Consider the following 18,377-nt stretch of genomic DNA (forward strand, 5'->3'; position numbering starts at 1 on the left):
GGGACTCAATCTGTGTGATTTGTCCGTATATATTTATTTAATTGTAATTTTATATAATTAGAATGTAGATGGCGCTGTAGCCAGTAGTTTTGCAATAAAAGCTTGTGTCAAAAATGACATTTTAGTAAAAAAAATATTTGGAATTGTATTCCAAATAATAATTCAATGTGTGACAAAAATATCATGTCCGTCCAGTTAACCCTTGAGGAGTTGCCACGTCTGGAGCCGTTCCTGGGTGTACCATCAGGTCATGCTTATTATAATAATGGATTGTTTTACAAACTAAACGTGTGTACAACATTTCAACTCAATCGGTTGATTGATGATATTCTGCTTCAAAATTGAATTGCAAGATTACCGAGACATTACATGTAAGTAAGAATAGCTTGTAATAAAAAGTGTGAATGAATTTGACGACCTTTTTTTTTGACGACATCGGTGGCGCAGTGGTAAGGTTCTTGCCACTGAACCGAGAGGTCCCGGGTTCATTCCCCGGTCGGGTCATAATGGAAAATGATCTTTTTCTGATTGGCCCGGGTCTTGGATGTTTATTTATTATATATATATATATAGTATTTGTTATAAAATATAGTATCGTTGAGTTAATATCCTATAACACAAGTTTCGAACTTACTTTGGGGCTAGCTCAATCTGTGTGATTTGTCCTAATATATTTATATATTTATATTTATGTAATTAGTAGAACAAAATTAAATTCTCGAAGATACATGATTGCAGATGGTCTATTGGGACTGAAATATTAGGACCGGTCCTCAAAAGTCCCTGCCACCGAGGTCGTAAAAGGTAAAATTGCAGATAGGTACAGGCGTTTAATGTTGCAAATTCAAGTCAGTGTAAGGAGAAACAATAAGAATTTACGACAAAAAGCACTCAGAATATCATTGAAAGACATTTCGAAATAGTAGCTTCATTTTATTGAAATCCTTCGAGACATTTCTATACAATTCAAATTTTCTTCCAACGTTGCAGCTTTACATGACTATCGTAAAAATAAACTTTTGATAAAATTTATGCATTTTATTAATATTAAATAAATTAATCTAGAAATAATGACATATTTATAAAACTAAATCCATACTTCCATACTAATATTATAAATGCGAATGTCTGTTTCTGTGTCTGTCTGTCTGTCTGTCTGTTGTCTGTCGCTGGAGCAATTGTAGTGAAATTTGGTATGCACGTAGTTAAATATCACAGTTCAAATATATGCTACTTCACTTTTCAACCCTTATGACTATAATGGGTTAAATTTACGTGTTAATCGTGTCTATTACGCTTCCGCAGAGAAATTCACGCGGGCGAAGCAGGCGTTAATATGTATATATCAATAAACTTATTTATACAGTAACTAGCTGCACCCCGGGACTTCGCTCCCGTGGGAATTTTCGGGATAAAAAGTACCCTATGTCTTAATCCAGGTTACATTCACCCGTGCACCAAATTTCACAAAAATCCGTAAATAGTAGATTTTGCGTGAAAGAATAACAAACATACACATATACATCCTCACAAACTTTCGCATTTAGAAATATTAGTACGGTAATAGTAGCACTTTGACTATTTAAACCGTCACACTTAAATAGCCATCACATACATTTTATTATATAATAAGATTTTCTTAAATCTACTGAAAAGTTCCAAATTTTGGAGAATAATATTTATCTTTGATCATATCAGCTGCTTTCTCTGCTATAACAATCACGATTGCTTCAGGATTACCACTTGGAGCAAAAGGTATGACACTCGCATCAACCACTCTAAGATTCTTCACTCCGTTAACATACAATTCTGCATCTACAACAGAGCCCATGGAACACGTACTAGTGTAATAGAAATGTGACGTAGCCATGTATTTGACATAACATCTCCAGTAATCACGACTCCCAAATTCGTGAATTGAACACGCGGGAAGATTTACTTCAATCAACTCGGCTCCAGCAGTTTTGAAAGTGTTTGAGTCACTTATTCGTAAGTTATCCAAAATAATATCAACCAGTGTTTCCACATCTGATGCATCTGAAAAATATCCTGCATTTATGATAGGAGGATCGAAAGGATGAGTACTTTTGAGTTGCACTTTACCACGAGATTTGGGATGTAACAACGACGGTAGTGATATGTAAAATTCGAAACCAGCAGTCTGTTCCAAAATGCTATCACAAATATGGTCGTTGAAGTTGAATACTATAGAACATATTTGAGAAAATACTAAACTATTTGTGAAAACGAAATTCAGAGCTTCATAATCGGGATACGACTGAAATTCTTCAAAAGCTACGTATCCAACCATACCCGGTAGGGGAAATTGTGTAGGCGAAGGTATAGGAAGTACTTCCACAAGTTTTTCCAGTTTTTGCACTATGAAAACACCGATATGATCTTGAAAATTTTCACCAACTGCTAAATTCGACAACACTGGTATGTTTAAGGCTTCCAAATCTTCCATTGGTCCTATGCCTGATAGTAAAAGTACTTTTGGACTATTAAAAACGCCAGCTGATAGTATTACTTCCTTATCTGCATAAAATGTCAAATCCTGACCATCATTTGTTATGACATTAACTCCAATAGCGACTTTGTCTTCATTGAATATAACATTGGTAACTAAAGTGTTCTTTAGAATGTTCAAATTGTTTTTAGCATCTTTTCCAGATAAGTATCCTTGGGCTACGCTTTGTCGTTTTAAATTAGCAATAAATAACAAAACATCAGAGAAAGCCAGTTTGCTATCAGCATCATTTTGCCCAGGTACCGTGTCTAAGAGAGCTTTGTAACCGACTTCTTCGAGCGCATTATAATATTTTTGGAGTAATGTACTAGGTTCTCTAGTTGTTCCAATATTTCCGTCCAGACCGTGGTTATTTCTGTCAGTAGAAGCGAGAATGGCTTGGTCTTCTAATCTTTCGAGCTTTAAGAAATATTTATATATGTTATCCCATGTCCAACTAATGTCATCGACAACTTCAGCCCATGTATCAAAATCGTATGGGAAACCCCTGCTATAAATTAAGTGGTTTATGGAACTGGATCCTCCTAATATCCGGCCAGATGTAAGATCCATAATCTGGTTGATGTGTCCAAGACTAAATGCCTCATCGTATTCCGCAGTGTAGTTCCAATCGTATTCCGTGCGAGCCAATAGAGCAAAAGCACCGGCTGCCTGAAATTAAAGTTCGTTTATTCTCTCTTCCTTATCTGAGCGTTTTCGCAGTTTCTCCCAGCGCTTTGGTGCGTTGGACCCCAGGATCCTCTCCTTCGCTTCACACTTCGGCATCTTTTGTTGTTATAAGATTGACAAGTATATCTAAATGAATTTACCCAAAAAGTGGTGGCCTGAAGTGGTTTATGAGTGTGCTAATTGGCAACGAAGGATATCGACGACCGTGTGAAGTGCATCGTGCAACCGTTTCCCAGATCCTTCCTAAGCCTAAGTAACTGAGAAAACGGTCATATAAGATACAAAGACTTAATTGTATTTATTTTAGAGTTCCGTACTTAAAGGGTAAAAAGGAAAAACGTACCTTCGCTGTCTGTCATTCTGTTCGACAGATCTATCCCTCAAACCATAATCTAGTGTCTGCAGCTGGACATCCATACTAATATTATAAATGCGAAAGTATGTCTGTCTGTTTCGCTTTCACGACTAAACCGCTGGATCGATTTTTAAATACGGTATTCATATTGTTAAAGACCCCCGTTCAAACATAGGCTAAATTTTTTTTTTTTTTCAAAAATCAACTAACAAACGGGCGTGAAAATTTGTATGAAAATAGTATCTGTTTTGCTTTCACAGAGAACATCGCGCGGGCGAAGCCGCGGGCGAAAACTAGTATATCATATTCATTTGTGAACGTTCTTGCTAGATTAGTGGATTTTGGAAAACTTGAGTAAGAACGACTGACTAAATGTAGAGGAGGGCCCGGGCACTCTACGCATGCCTTTCGTATGACATAACTGTTGTTAAAAAAAAATGCTGTTTTAACTACTTTTATACTTTCGCGTTGCATAATTAAGTATATATTAAATGACAGGTATTAAACGCGCACATACAAGATCCAAAACGTCTGGGAAATAAAAAGGTATGTGCACGTTTAATACGTATCGTTTAATATACCTATAAAAATGTTGTTTTCAACCCCCGACGCAAAAAGAGGGGTTCAAAGTGTCTGGATGTGCATCTGTGTAGGTATGTGTCTGTGGCATCGTAGCTCCCAAACGGACGAACCGATTTTCGTTTGTTTCTTTTTTTTTGTGTCATAGATGATTTTATCCCGAGTGTTCTTAGCCATGTTTCATGAAAATCGGTTCAGCCGTTCAAGAGTTGTAGCGAAATGAACATTGAAAGTAGGGTTTTAACAATAAACTCGTTCATATGTAAATACTTACAACAGATTCAACTGGAGGGTCACCTCCAGCTTCTATAACGAGCACGTTGCAGCCCTCAACCTCTGCTAGTCGATTAGCTAGGACACCGCCCGCGGTGCCTGCCCCTATTATGATGAAATCGAACGTAGCGCCATCTGTGAATATGATTTGAAGACTTAATTTACTGCACATTTAACATCCATCCTAAATCTATACTATTATTTTATAAAGGCAAGCGTTTGTGAGTTTGTATGTTTGAAGCGGGTAATCTCTAAGAAAGGTACATTATGCAAGATTGCTTTAGGATATATTTTTTCTCAAAATTCCCAAGGGAACGAAGCCCTCGGCAATATCTAGTTGAAAATAACGATTTTGATCTTTTGATTGTATTCTCTCTCATTTTCACATAGAACTTTTGAATATTTTCTGCATTAGTTCGCCATGACCGTCTGTCCGTCTGTACGTCCAGCCGCCCGCGGTCTATCTCATAGACTATTAGTTCTAAAACGAAGTAATTCACGCCGACAAAAGTGGTTAAATAAAATTTTGAAAGAACCGATTTTTTTTTACATCTTCGTGTGTTGTTGGATAGGCCACTTGGCTGCAGGGCAAAAATATGATGAAGCATTAAAATTTTTAATTTTTTTTTTAGTTTAGTTAAAGTTTTTTTTTTCACAATTATGTCCTAAGTCGTGTAAAGAAATATAAATGGTTTTGTTTTACATGTAACACACGCTTTTTAATTTATTTTTGAAAATAATAACGAAGTTCAAAAAAAAAAGGAATTGACAGGAGCGCTGGTTCAATTCCCGCTCGATTCCACAATTTTTTCATGTCATTATTATTTTCAAAAATATGTACTCGTATTATTTAAAAAATATATATGATCGAAACGAAGAACTCACTTGGAACTTGAACTCCTGGCGCGAACAACGGTGAAGTTAGATGTAATGTAGCCAAAACTCCAAGAAGCGACGATGACATTCTGTGATCAAACTTAGGGTGAGTTGCACCTGCAGTCAATTTTGACGTTTACTTTTACCTGTGCGCCGCTGACGTTTAAACAAAATGGCATGCGTTAGACGTGAAGAGATGAATTGATTCGGCCGAACTGGCACGGTCTCGATAGCTCAGTGGTCAAGAGCAATGTCCCGGATGGACAGGGGCGCGGGTTCAATTCCCGCTCGATTCCAGATTTTCTCATTTCATTACTCATAAGTTAAAAAGCATACGTGACATGTATAAACAAGTCCATTTAAAAATGGCATACTTTGCTATTTTCTGCGCAGGTTAAAGTTAACATCATAATTGACGGTGCCACTCACTCTTATGTGATTAATTTACAAGTTTCGTACAAAAATTATATATTTGACACAAGCATTCAACGCGCGGCAATCAATTGACGACCTCGGTGGCGCAGTGGTAAGGTTCTTGCCACTGAACCGAGAGGTCCCGGGTTCGATCCCCGGTCGGGTCATGATGGAAAATGATCTTTTTCTGATTGGCCCGGGTCTTGGATGTTTATCTATATATGTATTTGTTATAAAATATAGTATCGTTGAGTTAGTATCCCATAACACAAGTTTCGAACTTACTTTGGGGCTAGCTCAATCTGTGTGATTCGTTGTAATATATTATATTATTATTATAATTCATTAGGCCTTTATGCGACTTAAACAAAATCAGACACCAGTGTTAGCAATAACACATTACGGCCGTATGCATGTTTGCCTGCATGGTAATACAACGTAGTCAAAAGTAGGTACATAAATAAAATATAGGTACTTACTTTTCATTAACGTATCCAAATAGAATAAGAATATATTAAGTTGAATACAAATGTTTATTTATATTACCGTTCTATGAGACTATCTCTAGGTTGTACACTGCACGGCATGAAAAAATGGAACATTTTTAATTAAGTCATAATTTTTAATAGAATCACAACAGACTATGCGATTAGATGTGGGATGATAGACGCGTCATGTCAGATGCCTTTAGGCGACACCAGTTTTAAATAATGACACAGTCGTTAAGATAGAAAGAATAGACTGTCACGTCACACACCATTTCGAGTTCATGTAGTGTTATAGTCTCAATTTATTTTAACATTTTATAACCATTTATGAATAATAATATTAGGTATTTTATGTACATTTTAATCGACGTACTTAATAAGTATTTATTAATTTATTTACACCCCAGCTGATGCCCGCTACTTCGTTCGCATGGCCGAACAATCAGAATTCCGAAAGCAGTCAAAATTATTGAAGAAATTTAACTGTACAGACAAAGCGTAACGATATCAATAGAGAAGAAGCTCATACGAATGAAATATATATTTCCTATAGTTTAGCTGGACCATTGCGATTATTCTTCAGGTGTTCGAATTTTATACATCAACAGGAAATGCTCATCAGGCTGAACAGCTTTTGTTAAGGCTTAATTTCTATATTTCCTATAGTTTAGCCGTACCATCATGGGTCTACGTCAGGTGTTCCAGTTTTCAAAATCATTTGTACCCTATATGTTGCCCAGGCTTAATAGCTATTATTATAATAAAAAAATCGTTTCATTCAAATCCGTCCAGTAGTTCCGAAGATTAGCGTGTATAAACAGACAGACATACAGAGTACAGACATACAGAGATACAGACAGTTTTTTTTTAATTCTTTCTCTGTTACTATGACTCTATCGCCTAATTTTGTAAATATATTCAATGTACAGGATTTTTTTTACTGTTTTATTATATGTATTGATATTCCTATGTAATGTATGTCAGGGATAACTTGTAATTAGTAAGTCGTTTTTTTATATAAGTATATATTACAGCTGTATTTTCCAAAAAGTTAAAGCAAGTTGATTTAATCGGTTTTACTTTTTTTTATCAAATCCACAATTTTATTTTTATTATCTCTTTTCTACCTACATTGATGTGGGACATATTAATATACTTTTTTTTGGTGGATGCAATACATTTTTGAATAGAAATATATATTTTTTAATAATATATATATTAGTACAAATCACACAGATTGAGCTAGCCCCAAAGTAAGTTCGAGACTTGTGTTATGAGATACTAACTCAACGATACTATATTTTATAAAAATACTTATATAGATCAATCAGAAAAAAATCATTTTCCATCATGACCTGACCGGGGATCGAACCCGGGACCTCTCGGTTCAGTGGCAAGAACTTTACCACTGCGCCACCGAGGTCGTCCAATATATGTTTTAAAACCACAATCATAGAACTACTTAGGTAATATTAGCCTTTAGTAGTACTAGCAGAAATTCATTCACACTTTACTATATATATAGTAAAGTAGTGATTATTTTGTATACAGTTCACTCGCATATATATATATATATATATTACTAATTTAAACAATATTTATCAGACATTAACTTTGCTCCGAAATGTATGTTTCTGTCTTTAGTCACCTGTACATATCTCTAAATAGTTGTTCCAACACATGCCGTTATCAATTAAACGTGATTTATCACAAAAGGTCCATTTATTTATCGAACACACATGTGTCTACATGTCAAGAATAATAGGATGTCAATAACGGAAGCAAAACAAAAAACTATAAAACAAACACATTTAATTAGCAATTATTTTTATATATAATTATTAATTTCCATGTTTCTTCCTCAGCCGTTACGCGATGGAGCCCTCCGGGGCACGACGGAAATAAAAATACATCAAAATCTCTATGAAGTAATTTTAATAAAGTTGAATATTATAAAATCTGGATGAAAATTATTTACGTTATAAGGTAAAAATTAATGTCTAAAAATATTGTCCATTTATTTATTTATGTACACAACATAAAAGTGTAAATATATAACTAACAGATAGGAAATTAAGCACAAAGGTACTACTTATTTCTATAGAAATTTCTTCCAGTAGACCCGCGACAGAAAAATGGGAAAAAGGAGGCATTGGCGTGTCCAAAAAACTAGATAAATATGATACAATGAATTTAATTATACAGTTTATAATATATTAAAACATTATGTATATATTTGTCAATAAGTATATAGGGAGGTACTTAAAATAAAACGATAAAATTTGAAACAATCTGTTAAACAATCTATTAAATATTCCATTTAATAATAACACATCTCGCTGTGAAGACGGAATATGATATTTTATGAATGCTTTATATTTTTACTTACATTTTGTTGACCATAAAACTACTACTTACAAAATATTACTGTAATATTTGTCTTTAATCAAATCTGCTGCTCTCTCAGACAAAACTATAACAGAAGTCTCCGGGCCAGCACTGGGAGACAATGGAATGACACTAGCATCGACCACCTTCGACACTTAGGTTTCTCACACCTTTCACATTTAATTCGCCATCTACAACTAACCCCATAGAACAAGTGCTGGATTGGTAATAATGTGATAAAGCCATGTATTTAATGTAACATTTCCAATAACGTCTACTCCTGTATGTTAATTTCTCGCATTCCGGTATCTTGATTTTGACAAGTCTTGCACCGACTTTCTTATAAAATATCGACATTTCAATCCTCAAATTATCTTCGATTATATCTAGTGCTTTTTCTATATCAGCATTGTCTGAGAAAAAGTTGGCTTTTATTATGGGCTTGTCTTGTACATTTGCACTCCTCCCCGCACTTTTCCCCGTGATTTTGAGTTCAAAAATGAAGGTATCATTGCTAGGTACTCCATTCCTTTGACTTCTTTAAGAATACTGTCACATATATGGTCTTTGAAGGTGAAAACAGTCGAACATATTTGCGAGAATATCAGATCGTTTTTGAAAACAAAACTTAAATGTTGGTAGGTTGGATTAACGTGGGATTTGTTTAGAGAGACATATCCTACAATGCCTGGAACAGGAAAGAGAATTGGTAGATTCAATGGAGGTATTGCGGTTTTTAAATGTTCAGTCTTATGCACCAATAATACCCCAGTTATGTCTTGGAAATTTTCACCGACAGGCAAATCTTTTATTATTGGTATTTTCCACTTTTCCAGATCATCCTTTGGCCCGATACCAGATAACATTAACGTTTTTGGACTGTTAAACACTCCGGCTGATAAAATGACTTCCTTTCTTGCATTCAATCTTATTGTTTCATCATTTTCGGTCAGTGCAAATACACCTGATGCATTTAAATCATCAAAAGCGATTTTAGTCACTAAAGTGTTCTTTAGAATGTATAAATTTAATCTTTCATCCTTTATAGGAAGTATATACGTTTGGGCAGTACTTTGTCTTTTTCCATCAAACAAAAATAGTAATACTTGAGAAAAGGCCAACACGTGATGGACTGTATCCAGTACAACTTTATAACCAACATCCACTAAAGCATCTAGATATTTATCAACAACAGAATCAGGCTACCTTGCGACTTCAACATTACCAAGAAGTCCATGATATTTTTTGTATTCTGAATGTAGAATTTCGGAATCTTTGAGTTTTTCCGATTTGATGAAATAATACTTTTCGATATTTTCGTAACGCCATCCGTCGTCATTTGCTATTTTCGCCCATTCATTGTAATCGGACGGGAAACCTCTGGCGTATACTAAATGATTGATAGAACTTGATCCACCGAGAATCTTCCCCGATGGCAAATCTAGTGTATTGCCTAGGTGACCTAGAGAAAAGTTTTCGTCAAACTCAGAGGTGTAGTTCCAGTCGTATCTGCTCTTTTGCAATAATGAAAATGCACCAGGCAGCTGAAAATAAGTGAAATCAAAAATCAAAATCAAAACATTTATTCAGATATTAGGCACTTCACAGGCACTTTTTCACGTCATATTCAAAATTAAATGATGTTTACCAAAGCTACAAACTACTAGCATTTCGGAACGACCACTGCAGAGATGAAATGCCGAAAGAAACTCATTCGAACAGTGTTGGTCCCTATTATGCCAGAAGGGCTTACCATTTTTTTAAATATAAATTTATGTATATTGTTATTATGTAATTTTTTATCAGTAATATAACAATGCTTGCAGTGAGCTTTAATGATAAGTGAAAGTGAATTATAATTATATTTGTAAGTAATTTAGTAAGTTTTAATTATAAGTGAATAATTAATATAAAAAATGCACGTATTCGTTACAAGCGATTACTTTTTAGAAGTGTTAATCCTAATACTAACTTATATTATAAATGCGAACGTAAGTTTGTTTGTTACCTCTTCACGATCTATCTACTCAACCAATCTTCTTGAAATTTTGCATACATGTAGTTTGAAATATGGAGAAGGACATAGGGTACCTTTCGTCCCGGAAAATTAACGCGGTCGAAGCCGCGGGCAAAAGCTACTATTAACATAAAACTTCGCACAAATATCTTCGTAATTATACCTAATAAGCATCTTACTAATATAACGACCTCAGTGACGCAGTGGCAAAGTACTTGCCTCTGAACCGAGAGGTCCTGGGTTCGATCCCCGGTCGGATCATGATAGAAAATGATCTTTTTCTGATTGATCTGGGTCTTGGATGTTTATCTATATATGTATTTGTTATACAATATAGTACCGTTGAGTTAGTATCCCATAACACAAGTCTCGAACTCACTTCGGGGCTAGCTCAATCTGTGTGATTTGTCGTGATATATTTATTTATTTAATATACTCACAACAGATTCTATAGGAGGGTCGCTGCCAGCTTCAAGAACCAGAATGGTGCAGTTCTGAACTTCAGACAGTCTGTTTGCGAGGATACTTCCTGCTGTACCTGCTCCTACTATTAAGAAGTCGAATGCGTCGCCATCTATGCAAACAATATGAATTTAACATAACACAGCACTTGAAAATTACATGCCTCATGCCAGCAGCACACTATCGCCGAATTAATACACATGGTGACGCGAATGCTTTTATTTACCGCAATGAAAAACCAGTAATGTATATCGAATCTGTAGTTCGGCAAATTGTTCGACGACAGTGCAGAGCCGGCATCACACGTTATCAGACAGACAGATAAGTCTATATATTATTTAATATTGTAAATGTGTGGGACACACGTTTAGTTATTGATTTGTTCCCAAGTGGACTGTTGGTGTAGGTTAGGGCTGGTAAGCTGCCACTAATAAATAAAATAAGTGGTTCGACTTCAATCAACTATATATTTGTACTAGATGTTGCCCGGGGCTTCGCTCCCGTGGGAATTTTGAGATAAAATGTAGCCTATAGCAATCTTGGATAATGTACCATTCTAATGGAGAAAGAATTTTTGAAATCGGTTCGGTAGTTACGGAAATAATCCGCCTCAAACATTTTGACGAAATTTGGAGTAGATATAAGTAGATAAAGTCAAACTAGCTGTTACCCGCGTTTTATCTTGCTTTATAGGTACTTATACTAAAAATCATCAGAATGATAATTCCTGATTTAATTATCATGATAATTTTGCATTGAAAAAAAAAAACATTAAGTAAAAATCATAATCTGGAAACAACTCAGAAATTTCTAGAAAATTATAACAAAAATTTCTAAAAAATTTCTTTCTATCATATCATATTTATTAAAAATACTTTATAGGTATGTATGTATGTTGGTCAAGGCTACATTACGGGATATAAAGCGAATATACTTAGCATATTTTTATTTGTTTGCCTGAAAGATAACTAAATCTACAAGCTAGCGTAATCAAATGAGATTGATAGTTTTCATACAACTGCCGTTATAGCATGTAATTCAGTTTAAATTGATACTTACCTGTTTTGCTTAGTTCATAGTTCTTTATTGTAGTTACAAAATTATATTCCAAAAAATATTATAAAAATTATTACAAGAAAAAATGGAAAAGTTACAATAAAATTACTACAATTATATATACCGTGCAATACAAATATTCTTTAAATCGCCAAAAAAAAGAAAAACATACAGGTAATTATTATATCTTAGTAATTTTCAGCCATATGCATAATAATTTTGCAGTGCTAGCTATAAAAAACAGTTTTGTAATGTTTCCAAAATAGTAACTTACCTTTAACATCAATGTTTCTGTTAAATGTTGGCGCCAATTTAATATGGAAAGCGGTCAACAAACCAAATATTATAACTTGAGCCGACTTTGCTAACGCCCTTGATGTTTTGGACGGAGAAAAGAATAAATCAAATGGACACATTCTGTGAATAAAAAATATACAAAATATAAAATTAAGGTGGATTTTCTTTGCCAAATGGTAACAGCCGAATTGCAACTACCTATGATTTTCTTTAGCAGTTACGTTTGGGAGGAACAGGTATATAGTATTATAGGTATTAGGGTATACCAAAGTAGGTACATAAAAAATAAATATGGCGTCTTACATGGCGTGTACATTATTAGGTCTTATTGTAAGTAACATTTTAAGTGCACAAATGAGCCCTGGAAGGGCGTTGCAATTGCAATCGTTATATAATATTAAATATTATGTCTTACAATTTCATTTAAAATAATTATCATTTTTATATTTATAATATATGTACATTTAGTTCAGTTGAGTTATAATTAATCGTAGACTGTGTAGCTGTAGGTATGTATTTATAGTAACTTTTGTTCTTTATAGGTAATCTATAAAATAATATTTCTTTCTGTAGGTAGTTATAGTGTTATATATTCGTAACCAGGATCTCCTTTTAAGTAAATAATTACCTGTGTTTGTTGATAAACCAAATATATTTGTAAATGGTTACAGTGCTTACCTATACCATTCTGAAATTATTTTCAAAACTGAATGCATAGCAATCTTGAATCTCAAATCATGAAATATTACCGAGACAATATAATCAGAATACTATATCAGAATACTCAAATGGACATCAATATAAGTCGGGATTAAAAACATGTATTAACCCATGGAATTATTTTATTGTCCCAAAACGAAAAAGTACCTACCGGTTGTTTTGTTTCTGACATTGCGTGAACACTACCGTGTGACGATCTGATTTTCGGTTACAAAACTTAAAAAAGTTTTTAACTTACATAAAATGTTTTTGTCAACAATAAACACGCACGTAACCCAACTGTTGTTATATTGTAATGAGTTTATTTTCGGCAAGTTGATACTTTATAAACTATTTGGTCACATTTATCTAATTTACATAGTTCTACGACCTTTAAATTATAAGGACACGAGATACCTACTTTTACATTGATAAAAATACCTGAAATTAAAAAGCACCGTAGTAACTTATCTATGTTTAATAATAATAAATAATTTTATAACTTAAATACCTAAGTAATTAAAAAATACAAATATTTTCTTTGAACTGTTAAGCTATTTACGCGATACCGGAACAAATATGAAAATAAATATCGAAACAATATCAACTTCATCGTGATCCAGAGAACATGATAGCTTCATAATTTAGCATATGATCAATCAATGCAATTTAGCATAGAAAATTATTAGCGTGATAGTGTCTTAAGTATAAATAAATAAATACTGACAAATCACACAGATTGAGCTAGCCCCAAAGTAAGTTCGAGACTTGTGTTACGGGATACTAACTCAACGATACTTATATTTTATAACAAATACATATAGAGATAAACATCCAAGACCCGGGCCAATCAAAAAAAAATCATTTTCCATCATGACCCGACCGGGGATCGAACCCGAGACCTCTCGGTACAGAGGCAAGCACTTTACCACTGCGCCACCGAGGTCGTCAAATCAAAGTATGTACATAGAAATAATAATTTGAAGATCACAAATTCGTAACTATTCTTTCTATTGACAACCAAAAATGCAATTACCGGCGGAAATGCTTTTAGTCTTATAGCATTTTATTGGCGTCAATAAATGGAGCTTTGAGGAGTAAATTGTGTAGCTTTTAGACTATATTGAATTATATTTATTTTATCAGATTAAAGGGAAGTGAGACGGTATAACCAATCACAGTGCGGCATTGTGACGCGCCGACAACCACGCCGCAATGTGATTGGTTCTTACTGCCAATCGACACGACAGTGAGCAGTGAAATCACACCTCGCCTAGGGACTTATTGTTGAAATTGAGACGGAGCCAAGAAATGCGAAACTCGGCCACGTTTAATTGTAAAATTGGGTTTATTAGTGGAAAAATGGTTGCTAGCACATCTCCTATATAAAAGACAAAAAATAGACTCAATCTAAAGCCTTGTTTGATTTTTACAGTAAGCGCGGGAGGAGAAGCAGCTGTCATTGTGTTTTTTTCGCTCTCAGATGAGCATGGGGGGGTTAATTATTTTTAACCCCCGCCGCAAATTATAAGTTTAACGTGTCTGATTGTGGCATCGTAGCTCCCAAACGGATGAACCGATTTTCGTTTAGATTTTTTTTTTTGGGTCATAGATTATTTTATCCCGAGTGTCCTTAGCCACGTTTCTTGAAAATCTGTTCAGCCGTTCAAAAGTTGTAGCGAATTGAATATTGAAAGTCGGGGGTTTTTTAATTTGTCTAACAAATAAACTTGTTCAATTTGGTAAGTCATGTCAGACGTAAATAATTAGGTAAAAATCGGTCAAGTAGATTTTGCGTGAAAGAGTAACATACACGCAACATCGGAAACTTCTTCTTCATAGTCGTATTCCTCATGACTGAGGGTCGTGGTCATTACATGGAATGAAACACACGTAACAACTTTCTTGGCATTATTAATGGAGTGGTTTGCCATTGCCTTCTCAATTTCACACACAAGTTAATCATCAACAAGTGTGCAGCTGGTTTCCTCGCGATGTTTTCCTTCACCGGAAGCATGTGGTGTGGTCTACGACATGAAAACCTATTACATGAGTCAGAATGCTTGTGACACGAGTAGGATTCGAACCTGGGACCTTTCGATCCACAGGCGGGCGTCTTAACCATTACACCACCACCGCTTCACATACTTAACTTACAAACTTACGCATTTTTAATATTAACATGATTATATCACTGTTAACATGAATAAGAGACTGAATAAAATAAATATGTACACTTTTCCAATTAAAATTACTGTATATTTAAAAATATCACTTATTTATAGTCTTATCACTTATAACAAATCTTATTCCTAATTACTGTATAATATAAAATTATTCCATTTTAAAAAATCATAATTTTCTTAGTCAGGCACCGATTATTTTTTAAATAAAATCGTAAAAATAAACTACTTAGGTAGCTACATGTTACACCCGTATAAATGTAAATATTTAACCCATACAAATGTAAATCCATTAACTGTCCTATTTGCATAAACATATTTCAGTTTCGGTTATAAAAATATATATGGTAAACGCGGCAAAGTGGAAAATAAAATTGTTTGAGTAGACAGAGTCTGCAGAGGTAACAAACAAATTTACTTACGCATTTATAATATTAGTTACGATATATATCCACATAATAGGCTAGTTGCCAAATTTCTGTTTTGATGACTATTCGAAGGCTCTTATATCATTAGAAACTCCAGTGAAAAAAATACTGTGATAATGACAATACAATACAAGACAACACTTTCAAAGATATGACAAAAATAAAATCACACATTTTTGGACTCGTCCAAACGCTCCGTACTGAATGACACGAACAAGTGACGTCACAGCGTGCGAAAATGTTCGCGAACAAAGATATGTTTGTTCGACAGCTACATTAAATAATACGTTTATGGTGATGATTTCTTAATAAAAGTTGTTACAAAATTTTTGTTATTTATAATGGTTCAATTTATTTTAATAATTTCATACTGTTTGAAAATGGACTTTCCAACTAACCTTAAATCTTCATATTCAGATCCAGCTGCATTGTCACAGTCTATGAATTATCATAATGATCTAAATATATCAATTTTATATAGATTATACATATTTTTTACAATTCTCTGACCTTGGCAACTACCCTATTATCTATTGGATTGTCTATGGCAAGATCTCGAGTTCGGGCGGCAAAGGAATACTCTTCATTAGCGCGAACCGCTTTAACGCGTCGTATTTCCCGCGCAAAGCTTCAATCTCTTCACGTATCCTTGTGTTTTCTTCTTGCATCATTTCCATATCGTGCCATTCCTGTAAATGTTTATTTATTTCATAAATCAATAGATTTATTATTTGCACACTAGCGGCGCGAAACGTTCCTCCATCGCTGTGTCAAATTGCATCAAATTCGGTCAAGCAGCTTTTGTGTTTGTTCATTACAAACAAAAATACAAATTTCTCCTTGTAATATCAATAATATATTACAAAAAATCATGTAATAACATAAAGTAAAGAATTGTTTAACCACGAAAGTAATATTCTAAAAAGTATATTTTAATTTATATCACTGTAAAATCATCAAAAGACATGGTATGTTTACATAAAGACTTGTTCCTACAAGTATATAACGGGGTTTATAGATGTGAGATAAGACACCAGAGTGCCTCTTCTGTGCATTATGGTTGGGGTTTTAGAGTAAATAATGCATTTACCATAACTTGAGTACAATCTCACACCAGTGTCATCAAAACACACTCGATGAGAAACAAGTTTTTTACAAAAATGTTTTTATTGTCCTTAGAGTTCTTATGGCACTTAAGAACCCATGTCCGTGCTGTAAACGGTTGAGGAATTCCCTTGTTAGGAAACAATCCGGGCTGCACCATCAGGTCATGTTAATCATAATAATGCATTGTCATGAAAACTTAAGCAAAGTGGGTAGTTTCAACTCTGTAGGACAACTGGAAGAGGGAGAAATCTAACTTGCAAGATTTGATTACAGACAGACAACAGGACAGGTGGAACTAAATAGAAACTTGTAAAAAAGAATTTACCTGACTCTTTTCTGTCTCAAGTTCATCTTTCTGCTCGATCCGTTTGATGCGACAAGAGGCTGCGTAACCCCTGTTCTTCAGTGTACGACGACGCTGCTTCATTCTATAAAGCATAGACAATAATTATATAGTATAAAATACAATTTTGTCAGCTGTTTACCCAAATTAATAAATAGCTTTAAAAAATATTTTGTCACTAAACCAAAAATTTTAAAAAGTATTAAAATTATAATGACGCACACCTCACAATCTGATCCCTGGTCAGCCCCCGCATCTTGAGCTGCCTGTTCAGGTCCCGCACGGAGATGGAGACCAGCTCATCGTCACTGATCTCTGCGCATGGGGTCGGAGATAGTGGAGCCTGCAATGTTTGGCGAATTGAATAAAATCTGACACCAGTATTAGCAAATAGTACAGGTAGGTTTCGTGGATCGCCACCCAACTTAGAGTTACCAGTTAACCCGCACCCTAGCAGGAGTTATGGGAAACTGGGTGAAATGATCACAATATAAGAGGACTGATCACCAGTCCTTTTCGTACTGGCATCCTCAACAGTAAATAATGATTATGGTAATATGCGCAATAAGAACAGAAATTAATTTTGCAAGCCAAATTCCACTTGTCACACGCAGTTTAAACGTTTTATATCCATGGATTGAGTCAAATATTACTTTTTGAAGCTTTAAAGAATAGAGGCCAACTTTCATACACGTCAGTATAATAGGAGAGGATCCGACGCTAAATATCATTGGAAGAACGCAGCTTCCTACGGTAAAATCGATAGCGTATGTGCTTTATAATGATCGCATGATGACTTGCACTTTTTATGGAAACGCCCAGAAATAAGCAAGGTTTTCTAATTTTGCCTACTTTACAAATGAAATAGGCTTATTTTTGAATGGTTTTAAGAGCTATTTGACTTACCATTAGCGCTTTTCGCACGCCCAACTCTTTTAAATCATGAGGCATAATAATTTTTGAGGATCACTAGAGAAACGGGGTATCCCGTTAAGTATATGTTCCACTTCCAAATTTTACTTCTTTGCTGTAATTGAAAAACTTTTTGTTTTCTAAGTCGAAACACAAAAAATGTTTTAACACTTTACCCGTAAAATTAAATTTAAAGGTAAACAAATTTAGGAAAAAACAACAGCACTCGACTTCACTTGCAACTTTTTTACATTGACGAATTGACAATAGTTTGACATTGACAATAGCGACTCATTTAAAC

The 18,377-nt window shown here is 34.4% G+C and overlaps 2 protein-coding genes and 1 pseudogene across 4 annotated transcripts in view; all 3 read right to left on the reverse strand.

Annotated features, from left to right (window-relative positions):
* Nucleotides 1–912: 912 nt before the first annotated feature.
* The window catches only part of LOC128681236 (ecdysone oxidase-like), a 187,499-nt gene continuing 170,034 nt past the window's right edge, over nt 913–18,377 (reverse strand). The window contains exons 1-4 of one of the 3 annotated variants that reach the window (XM_053764997.2): nt 6,176–6,213; nt 5,292–5,371; nt 4,408–4,541; nt 913–3,181 (exon numbers count right to left, since the gene is read on the reverse strand). In XM_053764997.2, coding sequence (XP_053620972.1) covers nt 1,646–3,181; nt 4,408–4,541; nt 5,292–5,370 — 1,749 coding nt within the window. In that variant the 5' untranslated portion in view covers nt 5,371; nt 6,176–6,213 and the 3' untranslated portion in view covers nt 913–1,645. Of the gene's footprint in view, nt 3,182–4,407; nt 4,542–5,291; nt 5,400–6,175; nt 6,214–18,377 lie in introns of those variants that run through there. The other 2 variants (XM_053764995.2, XM_064436848.1) reach the window with 2 other exon arrangements.
* Nucleotides 7,847–15,226, reverse strand: LOC128681042 (ecdysone oxidase-like; annotated as a pseudogene).
* maf-S lies at nt 15,341–18,344 on the reverse strand. The gene is made up of 4 exons (XM_053765009.2): nt 18,071–18,344; nt 17,389–17,507; nt 17,147–17,249; nt 15,341–16,403 (listed from the first exon to the last, which is right to left on the reverse strand). The coding sequence occupies exons 1-4, from the start codon at nt 18,113–18,115 to the stop codon at nt 16,257–16,259; spliced, it is 414 nt and encodes a 137-aa protein (XP_053620984.1). The 5' UTR covers nt 18,116–18,344; the 3' UTR covers nt 15,341–16,256.

The sequence above is a fragment of the Plodia interpunctella genome, chromosome 26 (assembly GCF_027563975.2).
Source record: "Plodia interpunctella isolate USDA-ARS_2022_Savannah chromosome 26, ilPloInte3.2, whole genome shotgun sequence".
Taxonomy (NCBI): Eukaryota; Metazoa; Arthropoda; class Insecta; order Lepidoptera; family Pyralidae; genus Plodia; species Plodia interpunctella.

Coding starts and splice junctions, on each gene's coding strand:
- maf-S (XM_053765009.2), bottom strand. CDS start 18,115: ATGCCTCATGATTTAAAAGAGTTGGGCGTGCGAAAAGCGCTAATG. Junction 17,508..18,070: donor GCGTGCGAAAAGCGCTAATG/GTAAGTCAAATA, acceptor CAAACATTGCAG/GCTCCACTATCTCCGACCCC. Junction 17,250..17,388: donor ACCAGGGATCAGATTGTGAG/GTGTGCGTCATT, acceptor TATGCTTTATAG/AATGAAGCAGCGTCGTCGTA.